Source organism: Chiloscyllium punctatum, chromosome 45, assembly GCF_047496795.1.
Source record: "Chiloscyllium punctatum isolate Juve2018m chromosome 45, sChiPun1.3, whole genome shotgun sequence".
In the NCBI taxonomy this organism is placed as follows: Eukaryota; Metazoa; Chordata; class Chondrichthyes; order Orectolobiformes; family Hemiscylliidae; genus Chiloscyllium; species Chiloscyllium punctatum.
Genome location: NC_092783.1, coordinates 25,757,345 through 25,770,929, shown reverse-complemented (window position 1 = coordinate 25,770,929; position 13,585 = coordinate 25,757,345). Strand labels below are relative to the sequence as shown.

Genomic DNA, 13,585 nt, shown 5'->3' with positions numbered 1-13,585 from the left:
AGTGAGCAGCACTGCTGATAACCCCTTCCATCACTTTGATCAAGAGTAGACCTATAGTCTTATTTTAAGGAAGGTCTTATTTTATTTAGTGTCTGTTAAGCACAAATAATAAAAACATTTTTAACTTGCACATAGGCACACACTAATGAGTGGGAAGATGGACACGGTGAAACATTAAAATCCAGTAGAGGTGGAGGTGAAAGTGACGTGGTTCTTGTAGCATGGTGATCCAGATGATCCAGCTGTGCTCAGTGGTCTGCCTTGTTTCAGTGTGGAGGTGATTTAAAGTTTGTAGGCAGACAATTTATCTGTTCTTCTGGAGGCAGACTCTGGTATGTTGACGTGTTTAAAATTGCGAAATGCAGCACGTGGATTGCCAATTGGCATAGCTCGCAAGATGTCTGGGGGTGGGGGAGAGACTAATGCAGGGATCTTGTCACTTTAGTATCTCTTCAGCTTCTGTCCCTGTTGGAGAACATAGTTTAATCAAACAAGAACAGTTAGCTCCTTTCCCTACCCTCTCTCTGTAACTGACCAGTGAGTGAGATATTGTCATGGTTAGTGTGTTCCAGGTAGGTGGTTTTGATTTAATTAAGTTATGGCTGAGTGGATTTCTTTCTCAGCCACCGTACCTTATCTGATGTAAAATTGTCTGAAACATAGTCCCTAACCAGGTGATTGTTTGCAAGTTCTTTGAATGGGCTTGGGGATAATGCACTCAAACTCCTTTTGGGTTATTGCCTGTGTTCAGGGTCTCTAGACAGGTTGGAATATATTTGGAATTTATCCTGTTTAAATATTCAGCCATTTGTGGTTTCAGGTCACTGGAATTTTCAGTCCTTCCTTTTAAATCCACCAAGTGGATTCCAGCCAGTAAACTAATATTGTTGTAAAACATGACTTTGATTCATCCTGACATTATCCTGACTTGGAAATATATTGCTGTTCCTTCCCTGTCACTGGGTCAAAATCCTGGCGCTCCCTCCCTGTGAGTGTACCAGAAGGATTGCAGTAGTTCAAGAGGCAGCTCAACTGTTGGTCTGGGCAATGTTATAATTGAGCACTTCACTGAGCAGTACGTCCTTGAGTTTCTGGAAGGTATCAATTTGCCATTTGTGTCGGTAAACTAATTTACAGCTGACCCATTGGTTGTAAATTAATCTGTCGTCTTGAGAAATCTCAAGAGTGTTCATGATTGAATGATTTATTGACTTACAATATTTAATCTCATATTGAGGAACTGTCACAGTCAACACCTATCTCTGAAGCCACGCTAGATTCTATCTTCTTTGAAACAAATGTGTTAACGAGGGCTTGTTTCATAGTTAAAATGGACTTCCAACTGTACAAATATTCATGAACTATGGTATCCCTGAATGCCTCTTTCTTAATTAAATAAATTATTCTAACTTCTTTCAAACGTATGTGAAACATATACCCCAGGCATCTCTACAATGTCTTCTATTCTGAGATAACACTAACACACACACTGTGTGTGTGGAACCATGCACTGACACCAGTGTTGTTGTACATGTTGGGTCTTAACAGCATCACTAGTCAGTTATTTCTTGCCTGCTTCAACTACCTTCTGTTGGGCACAGGCCACTCCTAAACTATTCCATCCTTGAGGGGTTGATACAAGGGCTGAATGCATGACCTAAGATCATTAACTTAGAATAATTCTAGAGACATGGGTTCCTATCCCCATGGCAGATGATACAGTTTGAATTCAATAAATAAAAACCTGGAATTAAAAGTTAGCCTTATGATTGGAATAATACACAACAATCCTGATGAGCATCTTTGTTCTCTGGTCTCTTTGCTTTCAAAATCCCCTCCTCTTCCCCTTCATTGGGCAGGTACTGTTATTAGTGACCCAGATACGTTACACTTGACACTGTGTACAACATTTGTGCTTTGTTGCTTTGACACCATCCTCTTGAAGTCAGTCTTGGACTTTGTTCCATCATGCTACGTGTTCATTCTCCATCTTACTATTAAACTAGCAATTCTCTTCATCCCACTTAGTAACTGACCTGGGACTCTCTGGAACACTGCAGGAGCAGTAGACGCATCAAAGTCTCCTTATGAATGAAAAGTAAAAGAGGTTCCTTGCCTTTTGATAGTTAATTATAATTGTATACATTTGACAGATCTATCTTATTGACTGCCTCCCCATTTGTTGAGTGAGGAAACCAGCAGACAGGTATCGTTTTCGATCTCGTTATTTATTGTTTGTTTGTAATCTCCATAAATCTAAATGGAGCTGCCTGCTTTGTGAATGACCACAATTGGCGTAGTTTATTCACTGCTCTCCAATTTCCTAAAATTTCCTGTTCTTTCTAATCTCTCCACCTGATTCTTTCCTTTATTAAACATATTTTACTAATCTCTCCAGTTGTTTCTTTTATTTAATCTATTTTTCTAATCAGTCTGTTCAGAGATGTTATTACCCACCATTGAAGTAGGTGGGTCTTGAACCTGGACATCCCAGTCTGGGGTAGGGATCCTTACCCCTGTTGTTTCTTTACTGCTCCCAGTTCTCACTAAGGCAATAGCCTTGCCTTGCAAAATATCAATGTTTCATTTGTCCTTTTTTAAATTATATTCTTTCATTGGATGTAGATGTCACAGGCAAGAACAGCATTTGTTGTCCATCCCTAATTGCCCTGAGGGATTCATGTGGGGCTGTTTTAGAGGACAGTTAGGAGGAGACTACTTCACTATGGATCTGGAGTCTCATGTAGGCCAGACTGGACAAGGATGGTAGATCTCACTTCTGAAAGGACATTAGTGAACCCTTTGGTTTTTCTGATAATCAGCACTGGTTACGCCATCATCTTTAGACTAGCTTTTAATTCCACATTTTTATTTATTGAATTCAAACCGTATCATCTGCCATGGTGGATTGGAAGCAGTGTCGCTAGAACATTAGAGCCTGGGGTTCTGGATTATTAGTCCAGTGACATTTACTGTTATGATCGAGTAAGCTCTGAAAGGATGCCTGAGAGCTAATGAAACAAGGAAACTGATGACGGATAAATTAATTGAGTGTTAATTGGGTGATAAATTGGGTAAAAAGATAGTGAGCCAGTAATCAGTGGGCTGAGTGTTTTATGGAATGTGGTTAACTGAAATAAAACTCTTTTAAAAAAAAGTATGGACTTGCACTCTGTTCAAAACTGTTATTTTCTAGTGTCTAATATTGACCACGATACCATTCCCTCTCCAACTGTCTTTAGACTGCAGTCTGATGAGGACAAATTTCATTTCATTTTGGTACTCCTTCCTCACAGACTGCTTTGTATTCCCATTGTGCTTTCTCTATTGGATGCAGTCACGTATCCCAACTGTAAATACCTTGGCCCATTTTAACCTTATCTTGGAAAGTGAGATGCTTCCAATCTGAGCGACTTTTGTTTCCTCCAAGTATGACCGCGATTGAGTAGTAGGACATCATCATATCCTGCTGTGACACTAATATTGGAATAACCATTCTCACAACAGCTTTGTGTACACAGCAGCTTTGTGTAAGGGAATGTGACCTGGGTTCCATCTGCTCGCTTTTGATGATACCAGATACAGCTGCAGCTAAGTCATTGACGAAACAAGGTTGTAAATAGAGTCATAGAGATGTACAGCATAGAAACAGACTCTTCGGTCCAACCCGTCCATGCCGACCAGATATCCCAACCCAATCCAGTCCCATCTGCCAGCACCCGGCCCATATCCCTCCAAACCCTTCCTATTCATATACCCATCCAAATGCCTTTTAAATGTTGCAATTGTACCAGCCTCCACCACATCCTCTGGAGCTCGTTCCATACACGTACCACCCTCTGCATGGAAAAAGTTGTGCCTGATGTCTCTTTTATATCTTTCCCCTCTCACCCTAAACCTATGCCCTCTAGTTCTGGACTCCCCGACCCCAGGGAAAAGACTTTGTCTATTTATCCTGTCCATGCCCCTCAAAATTTTGTAAACCTCTATAAGGTCACCCCTCAGCCTCCGACGCTCCAGGGAAAACATTCCCAGACTGTTCAGCCTCTCCCTATTGCTCAAATTCTCCGACTCTGGCAACATCCTTGTAAGTCTTTTCTGAACCCTTTCACGTTTCGCAACATCTTTCCGATCGGAAGGAGACCAAAATTGCACGCGATATTCCAACAGTGGCCTAACCAATGTCCTGTACAGCCGCAACATGACCTCCCAACTCCTGTACTCAATACTCTGACCAATAAAGGAAAGCATACCAAACGTTGCCTTCACTATCATATCTACCTACAACTCCACTTTCAAGGAGCTATGAACCTGCACTCCAAGGTCTCTTTGTTCAGCAACACTCCCTAGGACCTTGCCATTAAGTGTATAAGTCCAGCTAAGATTTGCTTTCTCAAAATGCAGCACCTCACATTTATCTGAATTAAACTCCATCTGCCACTTCTCAGCCCATTGGCCCATCTGGTCCAGATCCTGTTGTAATCTGAGGTAACCCTCTTCGCTGTCCACTACACCTCCAATTTTGGTGTCACCTGCAAACTTACTAACTGTACCTCTTATGCTCGCATCCAAGTCATTTATGTAAATGACAAAAAGTAGTGGACCCAGTATCAAACCTTGTGGCACTCCACTGGTCACAGGCCTCCAGTCTGAAAAACAATCCTCCACCACCACCCTCTGCCTTCTACCTTTGAGCCAGTTCTGTATCCAAATGTCTCTGGTTTCCATTTCTATTTCCATTGGGGGCTGATATTATCTCTTCAGCCTATTCCTCTCATCTTCCATGCGCTAATTGTCTTGTTCTCTGACTGAGGATTACTCTGGATCTCCCTACTTGATACCAACAACTTCTGTTTCCATTTCTGTCACATGAGTATCCAAGGGCTTGCAGAGTCCTGAACCAGCTTCCTGGAGCTTTACTCTTTCTGCTCCTCCTGTCTGTTGTTAGGATATAATTTGGGACAGCATGGTGGCTCAGTTGTTAGCGCCAGAGACCTGGCTTTGATTCCAGCCTCAAGCGACTGTATGTGTAGAGTTTGTACATTCTCCCAGTGTCTGCATTGGTTTCTTCTGAGTGCTGTGATTTCCTCCCAGAGTCCAAAGATGTGCATGTTAGCTGGATTAGCCATGGGATATAAAAAAAGAAAATGTACAGCCCAGGAACAGGCCCTTCGGCCCTCCAAGCCTGAGCCAATCCAAATCCACTATCTAAACCTGTCACCCAATTCCTAGCCATCTGTATCCCTCTGCTCCCCACCTACTCATGCATCTGTCTAGATGCATCTTAAATGAATCTACAGTGCCTGCCTCTACTACCTCTGCTGACAACATGTTCCAAATGCCCACCACACGCTGTGTGAAGTACTTGTTGCGTGTATCCCCCTTAAACTTTTCATCTCTCACCTTGCGAGCGTGACCTCTCGTTATTGAATCCTTCACGTTGGGAAAAAGCTTTTCTCTATCCATCCTGTCTATACCCTTCATGATTTTGTAAACCTCAATCTCCTTTTATCTAATGAAAATAAACCTAACCTACTCAACCCCTCTTCATTGCTACCACCTTCCACACCAGGCAACATCCTCGTAAACCTTCTCTGCTCCCTCTCCAAAGTGTCCACATCCTTTTGGTAATGTGGTGACCAGAACTGTACACCGTATTCTAAATGCGGCCGAACCAATGTCTTGTACAATTTTAACAGGACTTGCCAGCTGTTATATTCAATACCCCGTTCAATGAAGGCAAGCGCACCTTCTTGACCACCCTATCCAACTGTGCAGCAACCTTCAGGATACAATGGACCTGAACTCCTAGATCTCTCTGCTCATCAACTTTTCCCAAGGCTGTTCCATTTATTGTATAATCCGCTCTAGAATAAGGCATACAGGAATAGGGTAAGGGTCTGGGTGTGATGTTTTTGGAGGTTTGGTATGGACTTGATAGGCTGAAAGCCTACTTCCACGCTGTCGGGATTCTATGATTCTAATTAACTTTCCCACAGACACACTGCCTGGAAACGGGACATTTTGATGACTGATGACCTCCCTGGCATTGGTTGTATCATTATTTCTGGCTGTGAGACTGGATCTTGCTGAAATCCAGTGGATCTCTCCACCACATCAGCTCAGGAAAAGAGATCCCTTATCTCCTCCTCCCTTATCCCTCATCTGCAACGATCTCTTTCTGCCATTTCCATGGCTATAGTCTCAGATAAAGTGGAGAAAAGAATTCCATCCCAGCTTTTGTCTTTCCGTTGTATGTTGTTCTGAGTAAACCTAACAAACACATGCTGTGCTGCAGGCAACCATTTTTGAACTAACTTTATTTACACATCAGCACAAAGAGGCAATACAAAAAAAATCTCAGACCTTGCAATATAACGTAATTTGGAATGTGCAGGTTTTGTGAGATGGGAAAGGAAATCTGAATGACTTTGGGAGATTGACGATCTGAGTTATCTTGCCAACAATTCTACCCAAAGTAGCAATGTCTCCTGCTGTTGCAGTGAAGTTTGTTGTGAAGTTTACCTCTTCCTGTCTTTGTCTTTTAGGTTGTGAATGGTCCAGAAATGAACCGATCACCATCCCAAAGCAAGAAGGAGCATGAAATTTTTGAGAATGAACAAACTGAAGGTAAGGAACTCAATGTGCGAACTGAGGAGAAGTGGAAATCAAGGAATCTATATCGTTGCCATGTTTAGATGAACTTGTGGTCTTTGGCGTTCCTCAGTAATGACACTGGTTATCAGGAACTCTGTCCCCCTCCTTTAGCTGGTCCCAGCCCATGTAACACAGAACTTATCCCAGCCACTGGAATCAACTGAGGTAGGGACTCATGGCATAGTACATGTCGATTCACAGGACAACATTGAGCCACCTGTCAAAGTCTTTAAAATAGTGTATTATGAATTGGCCATTTATTCTGTAGTTGGATCATGGCTGGTTTATGAAGCAGTTCCTCGCTCCCATTTCTGAAGATTCCTCACTCAATGTAGTAGTGCTCTGTTGAGCTCCTGTAAAGTGCAATTTTTAAAATAAACTGTGTTAAGCGAATCAGATTTTCCCAGTCCAACAGATATAAAAGCTGGAGTTATGGCTCCAAAGGCCCTTGTTTGCCTTGGGTAAGGGAGGGAGTGGGTAGATTCAAACAGTATACCTGGTTATTGCCAAAATTCTTTTATTCGTGCAATACATTCAAGAATAGAAAAGAAACATGATGACTCTTCTCACTTGCCCCCTGTGGACTGCCCTTGCCCTTCTCTTCCTCCCTGTGCCAAATTCATTCCGTCCCTCCAGCTTTCCAGCCTTCCTCATTGCTGACTGTCTCCAGTTACTCCCTGTCTCTCCCTAACCCTTGGGCAATGAGCAGTGGGGATAGGTTGTATCAGAGCAAGAGCAGCCTTGAGCAGTGGAGGTGAGTCATGACTGGAGAGAATGGCATGACAGATACACTTTGAAATGGTTCTTACCAGGACGTACACTTGGCGTGGGACGCAATTAAAGTGAAAATCAATCCTAAACGCACATACTTACCTGTGACTGATCATTGTTGAATTGAAATAATTCCTAATGAGGTTACTGTACCACAACTCCAGTCAACCGCTCGATAAATCTCAGTTTAACAATCTCTGCTATGAAACCGGTGTCAATAACGTATGGTGCTGGAAAAAACACAGAAGGCATTTGAGGAGCAAGAGAGTCAATGTTTTGGGCATAATCCTTCCTCAGGACTTCCTCTGCTACATCGATGACTGTGTTGGCACTGCCTCGTGCTCCCACAAGGAGCTTGATCGGTTCACTTACCACATCAACACCTTTCAGCCTGATCTCAAATTCACCTGGACTATCTTTGACACCTCACTCCCCTTCCTGGACCTCTCCATCTCCGGCGACCAACGTAACATGGACATCTACTTCAAACCCACTGACTCCCACAGCTAGCTGGACTACACCTCCTCCCATCCCGCCCCCCCCACCTCCTGTAAAAGCATGATCCCTTACTCCCATTTCCTCTGCCTCTGCCATATTTGCTCTCAGGAGGACAAATTACACTTCAAGACATCCCAGATGTCCTCCTACTTGGACCATTCTTTCCCCTCCACTGTTATCAACAATGTCCTCAATCATATCTCCTCCATTTCCTGCACCTCTGCCCTTGAGCCTCAACTGCACCCTCGTCCTCACATTCCACTGCACTAATCTCCAAATCCAGCATATCGTCGTCTGCCATTTTCACCAATGACAGTCAGGCTCCAACACCAAAAATATATTTAAGTTCCCACCACTGTCTGCATTCCATAGGGAACATTCCCTCCACGACTCCCTCATTAGGTCCATACTGCCCACCCAGCCACCCTCCACTCCTGACACCTTCCCCTGCCACCATAAGAGGAACCAAACCTGTGCCCACACCTCCCCCTTCACCTCTGTCCAAGCCTCCAGAGAATCATTCCAAATCTGGCAGAGATTTACTTGCATATCCTCAAACCTCATGTATTGCACCCGATGCTCTCTGTGGTCTCCTCTATGTCGGACAGACTGAGTGCAAACTTGCGGAACAATTCGGGGAACATCTCTTGTCCATACACATCAACCAACTCTACCTTCCTGTAGCCAGCCAGTTCAAGTCCCCCTCCCAGTCCTTGTCCCGATATGTCTATTCGTGGCTTCCTCTACCACCTAAACAAGGCCACCTACAAACTGGAGGAGGGAAGCCTCATCTTCCGCCTCAGGACCCTACAACCACACGGCCTCAACATTGAATTCACCAGTTTCCAACTGTCCCTGCCTCCCACTCCATCCCAGATCCAACCCTCCCACTTGGCATTACCCTCTTGACCTGACCTACATGTCCATCTTCCTTCTCACTTATCCACTCCATCTTTTCCACTGACCTATCACAAGCATCTCCTATCTTCGCCCACCTATCTCCATCCCAACTACTTTTCCCCCAGTGCCACCCCCTTCCCCTATTTATTTCTCAGCCCAGTCTTGATGAAGAGTTAAGCTCTATATGTCAACTCTCCTGCTCCTCAGACGCTGCCTGACCTGCTGTGCATTTTCCAGCGCCACACTTTATCGACTCTGATTTATTTCTAACTGCTAGGAAGCTTCCAGTTTAGCCCCAGAAGCGTTTGATTGCCACAATCTTGTGTTTCCTGACCTCCCCCGAATGGTGTGGCTCTCACTGTCCTCTTGTTCTGCCGTCCTTCACAGGCAATAGTGTTTTTGTTGATCTCTGTCTCCAAGTGACCAAATACAATCTCCTTCTGGCTGACTGAGACCTCAGTGATCCATGGCACGATGCTGCCAGCGGTCAGCGGCACACCCTGTTGAATGGAATTTGCTGGGTGTCCGGGCAGACTCTTAATCTCCTGCACCATCAGATCCACGTTGGAGCAGAAAGTCTGCACAATGCTGGAGCTGTGCTTCACATAGGCAAGGGGCTGACTGGTGTTCTAGTGACTGTGTCAGCAATGGGCCTGCTTAAATGGGGGGGGGGGATAGAGGCCAAATGGACTATTTGAAACCTGCTGCTTTATGGGAAAATAGAAGGTGGATCAATCCCTGATTCCTGAGGGAGCTAATGAATGCCTCTGCAGTTTTATGGGGTCCAGCCTCGGCCTTGGCCGTGGGGAGCAATTCTCACCTCTCGCCCACTGGATGTGTTTAATTCCCGCTAAAATATACAGCTCAGGCTGACCCCAGCACTGAGTGAGCATGACATCTGTCAGAGATGGTGTTTAACCCAGGCCCAGTCCACCACTTCCACAGAATATCCCAAGGTGTAGAAGAGGAGGGGGTTACTTGCTGGTGACTCAAAAAAGCATGCTCCGTCCAGTCTGGTCATTGCTGTTCACAGCATCTGGCTGCAACCAAATTGTAATGTCTGCCATTGAAAACATTTTGATTGACTGGAAAGTATATTTGGATAACTTGAGCCTGTGAAAAGCAGGGGAGATTTAAGTTGCTCCTTTTCCTTCGGTTCGCTTCAGGACCTCTGGATCAGGGAATGATTCAAGGGGGCTGTTGAGTAGGGGTTGGTCTCGGTGGGAGCTTTAGTGTTGGGTGTGGCTGGGCATGTTGCACTGGGTTGGTTTGGTTTGAGCAGTGGGTGGTTGTCGGAGGGCATGGTTTGGGAGGTTCAGGGCTTGTTGGTTATTTGGGGGAATGTACGCTGGTTCTGGGGAGATGGGTCTTTTGCTGCTGGTGACACTCCAGTGTGTGAAGGCTTTTGTTTTCTCTTGGGCATTAACAGTGTTCATTCCTTGCGTTCCAGTTCCTGACTCATCAAAGGATCACCCCAACACAGAAAGTGGAATGATCTGGAAAGTGACTGGGGGCCTCTACAATATCACCAAGGGAGCTGTTGGTGCCACGGTGGGTGGTGCTGTTTGGCTTGGCGGCAAAGGGCTAGCGGCGACAAAGACAGCGGTCACTTCAGTGCCAGCGGTTGGCATGGGACTGGTAAAGGGTGGCGTGTCGGCTGTGGCAGGAGGTGTCTCGACAGTGGGGTCAACTGTGGCTGGGAAAGTGCCCTTCACATCCAAGAAGAAAGACAAATCTGACTAAAGAGTCAACCTGTGGGGGCCTGATATGGACACACATCACCTGGACTGTACCAGTTTGTTGGTTACGGGAGGGGTATGGGTGGGGAGGGGTTGTGACATTCACCGTTTTGTCTGGAAGCTTGTGGTCAGACTGTTGGAAGCATCAGCCTCTGAAGTTGACTCTTGCCTGATGTGTACTGCTTTCCCTGAGTGGGCCATCAGGCGACCTGGGGCGCTGATCCATCCATGGAAGCCCAATTCACCTACAGAAGAGAAGCTTAAATCTTTTCCGTGCCCCCAATCAGAGGGCAGTCTGAGCACTGCTGTCACCATGGGAGATGTTACCCCATGCCCCCCTGCACCCCCCTCTAACCTCCATCCTCCAATCGTCAAGAGAAAACATGCTGAAGTTAACTGAATTCTCATTTAAATACAAGTGAGACAGAAAGACAGCAACTAAGGAGCCCCAGCTTATCAACTGTCCTCTGGGTGACAGTCGGCCTCATAAATGCAGTGTGTGAGGCTAAACATCCCAACCTAAACCATGGCAATGTTTCAAGAGCTACTCCCCTTCTCCCGTAAAGGAGTGATCTTTCTGTGAATGTTGAATTTGAACAGGGAATGAACTTTGTTCCAAATGAATTGACATCTCCTTTGTTTCTGGTTTCCTATTTAAACTTTGTTTGTCTTCACAACAATGTCCTTGCTGTCGATTGTTGCGACTTTACTATCGATATTCCCACGACCTGAGCTGTGGGAAAATATTTTACTGAGACCCTTGTTTTTTGGTAAGTTTTCTGGCTGATGGCTGTTGGTTTTGGGGAATGGAACACTCCATTCCACACAAACATAACGCTGTCAGATGCAAAGCTCCGACTGCCACGTGCAAAGTATGGGTTGAACAGAACTAATCGTGTCACCCACCCAGCTAGGAGTGTTCCATACCCTGTATTTGAAAATGTCGATAAACAAGCAGAAATACATCCTCCAATATCCAAGCTGTTGCTTCCTGCTGTTCATGCATTGTAAACAAGGGTTGCTTTGTTCGATAGCCAGTCTGGTACACTGCTAGTTTGAAAGGACTAAGGCTGGCTTTCTGAATAGCATATTGTAACTAAGTTTGGGTTTTTCCAAGTACTTATTGAGTCAGAATAGACTGAGACATTGGGTTGTATTCTGACATTTCCTTTGCTGTTTCTGAAGTTAGTAATGATTGTTAATAGTACAGTAATGTAAGTAAGTCATTGAGGCCTTTTGAGCCACATCAAATAAAAGTGGGATTTGCAAATTATTTAAATAACCAGAACGTCTCACAAAGCAAATGACAAACCAAAAACACCACCTCTGTTTGCAGCTACCTCGCTATTGTGTGTTTATATACAATAGTGTCATAAGGGGAGGTAGATTACCTAGAGGTGGTTCTGTGTGGTTCCTGACCTCAAATATGTGCGTGCGCGCGTGTGTGTTGTAATAGTTGTCAACTGCGCTTGACCTGAATTCTAGAAAGTTTTATCACATCCAGTTGAAACACTCCCACACTCTTGCTATTGATGGCTGTACACAGCAATTAGTCAATAATGGCTGCTGCAATACCCACAATTCTCTGAGCACCCCAAACTGCTCTATCTATTTTACTGTTTACTGCATTCATACAATAGGACCTGATTGGGTCCACTGTGAGTTTGCTGCTGCTTGTGAGTCCAATCAGTACAAAAGTGGAGAAAGGAACACCCCTATGATTTTCTTCTGATGTAGGAGATTAATAATTATTTCCAGGTTAATGCAGAGTATTGATAACTCTGGTGTATGCTTTAGCAAGTGATCTGCATTTGACAATCTCACGACTGCCCTGTGTATTAACTGTAACCACATAAGGTTATATGCCAGCTGGGCCATAGCTGATTGCTGACCCTTACATATGTGGAATAAATTCTTTGTGGTAATCTAAGGTGAGCTGTATCTGAAAAAAAAAATTAAATTCTGATTTTATTGCATGAGACCTGGGATTTTTAGCATTGTTTAGGGGATCATATGCGGCAGCTCAAACCTTTCCCTTCCTGTGAAAATGTCCATGGTTGTAAAATTAACCTGCATGGTACTGGGATTGTAGCTATCGAGAGTCCTCTTGGTATTGTTTTTCACCTCTGGATTATGCCTGATGTATCCTGGTTTTGTAGCTTTTATAGCAGTGTGCCTCTGGTCTCTGAGTTCAACAGGACTCCTGTGCAGGCCTGACTTTTGTGGGCTTACCTGAGCCTAAAATGTTAAGCTGAAAATTTTGAGCTTTGGATAAAAAGAACAGACCTTCCATGTTACAGTTTATTTTTTAGAGATCTTTTAGCCTCCCTTGCCTATAGCTGGCTTCCCTGTCCCACCAGTTGGATTTTGGTCAGATTTACAGTCACATGGGTGAATAAGGTTGATGGAGTGGAGGCATGTTTCTCCCCATCACACGTGGAAAAAGGCATTGCTCTGAGATAGTATGGGATGCCTGCTCTATATAGTGCCCACATTGATATACGTTGAGCTAATATGTGACAAAAATTAAAATGAGAGTTGGCAGAAGATTGTCCAATTAATGCTTTTCTGTCCTTGTACTTCAGTTGATGGCCCGAGGCTGTGTTTAGATAATTGGCAGGGTTGTACGTGTACATGAAACACTTTTCAATCAGTATTGTATTTTACACCTTTCAATGAATAAATCTTTTTACTCAAACTCTATTGTCTAAGTTCTTTCCTATTAATTACACCACTCCTGAATCTGCTCACCAGCTTCACAGCACAGTTTTGCTCTGTTCCACTGGAGTGAAGGTGTGGGCATTGGGAGTGGGTGTGTGAACGTCAGGGAGTGAGGACACGTTGAGGAGCTGGTGTATTAACACTGGGGATTAAAGGCACAGCCTTAAAAGTTCACTCTTGAGAGAGGACATCAATGAGTGATCTTCAGCAGCAGGCTGTTCTATCAACTCCACAGTCATTCATGTTACACTGGGCCTGGGGTCACATGGAGGCCAGACTGCGTAAGGACAACTTAGGAT

General features: G+C 44.4%; 1 protein-coding gene across 1 annotated transcript in view; it reads left to right on the top strand.

The window, feature by feature from the left end:
• The window catches only part of LOC140467241 (transmembrane protein 263), a 29,378-nt gene extending 16,115 nt beyond the window's left edge, over positions 1 to 13,263 (top strand). The window contains exons 2-3 of the mRNA XM_072563474.1: positions 6,549 to 6,630; positions 10,277 to 13,263. Coding sequence (XP_072419575.1) covers positions 6,549 to 6,630; positions 10,277 to 10,569 — 375 coding nt within the window. The 3' untranslated portion in view covers positions 10,570 to 13,263. The remainder of the gene's footprint in view (positions 1 to 6,548; positions 6,631 to 10,276) is intronic.
• Positions 13,264 to 13,585: the final 322 nt, after the last annotated feature.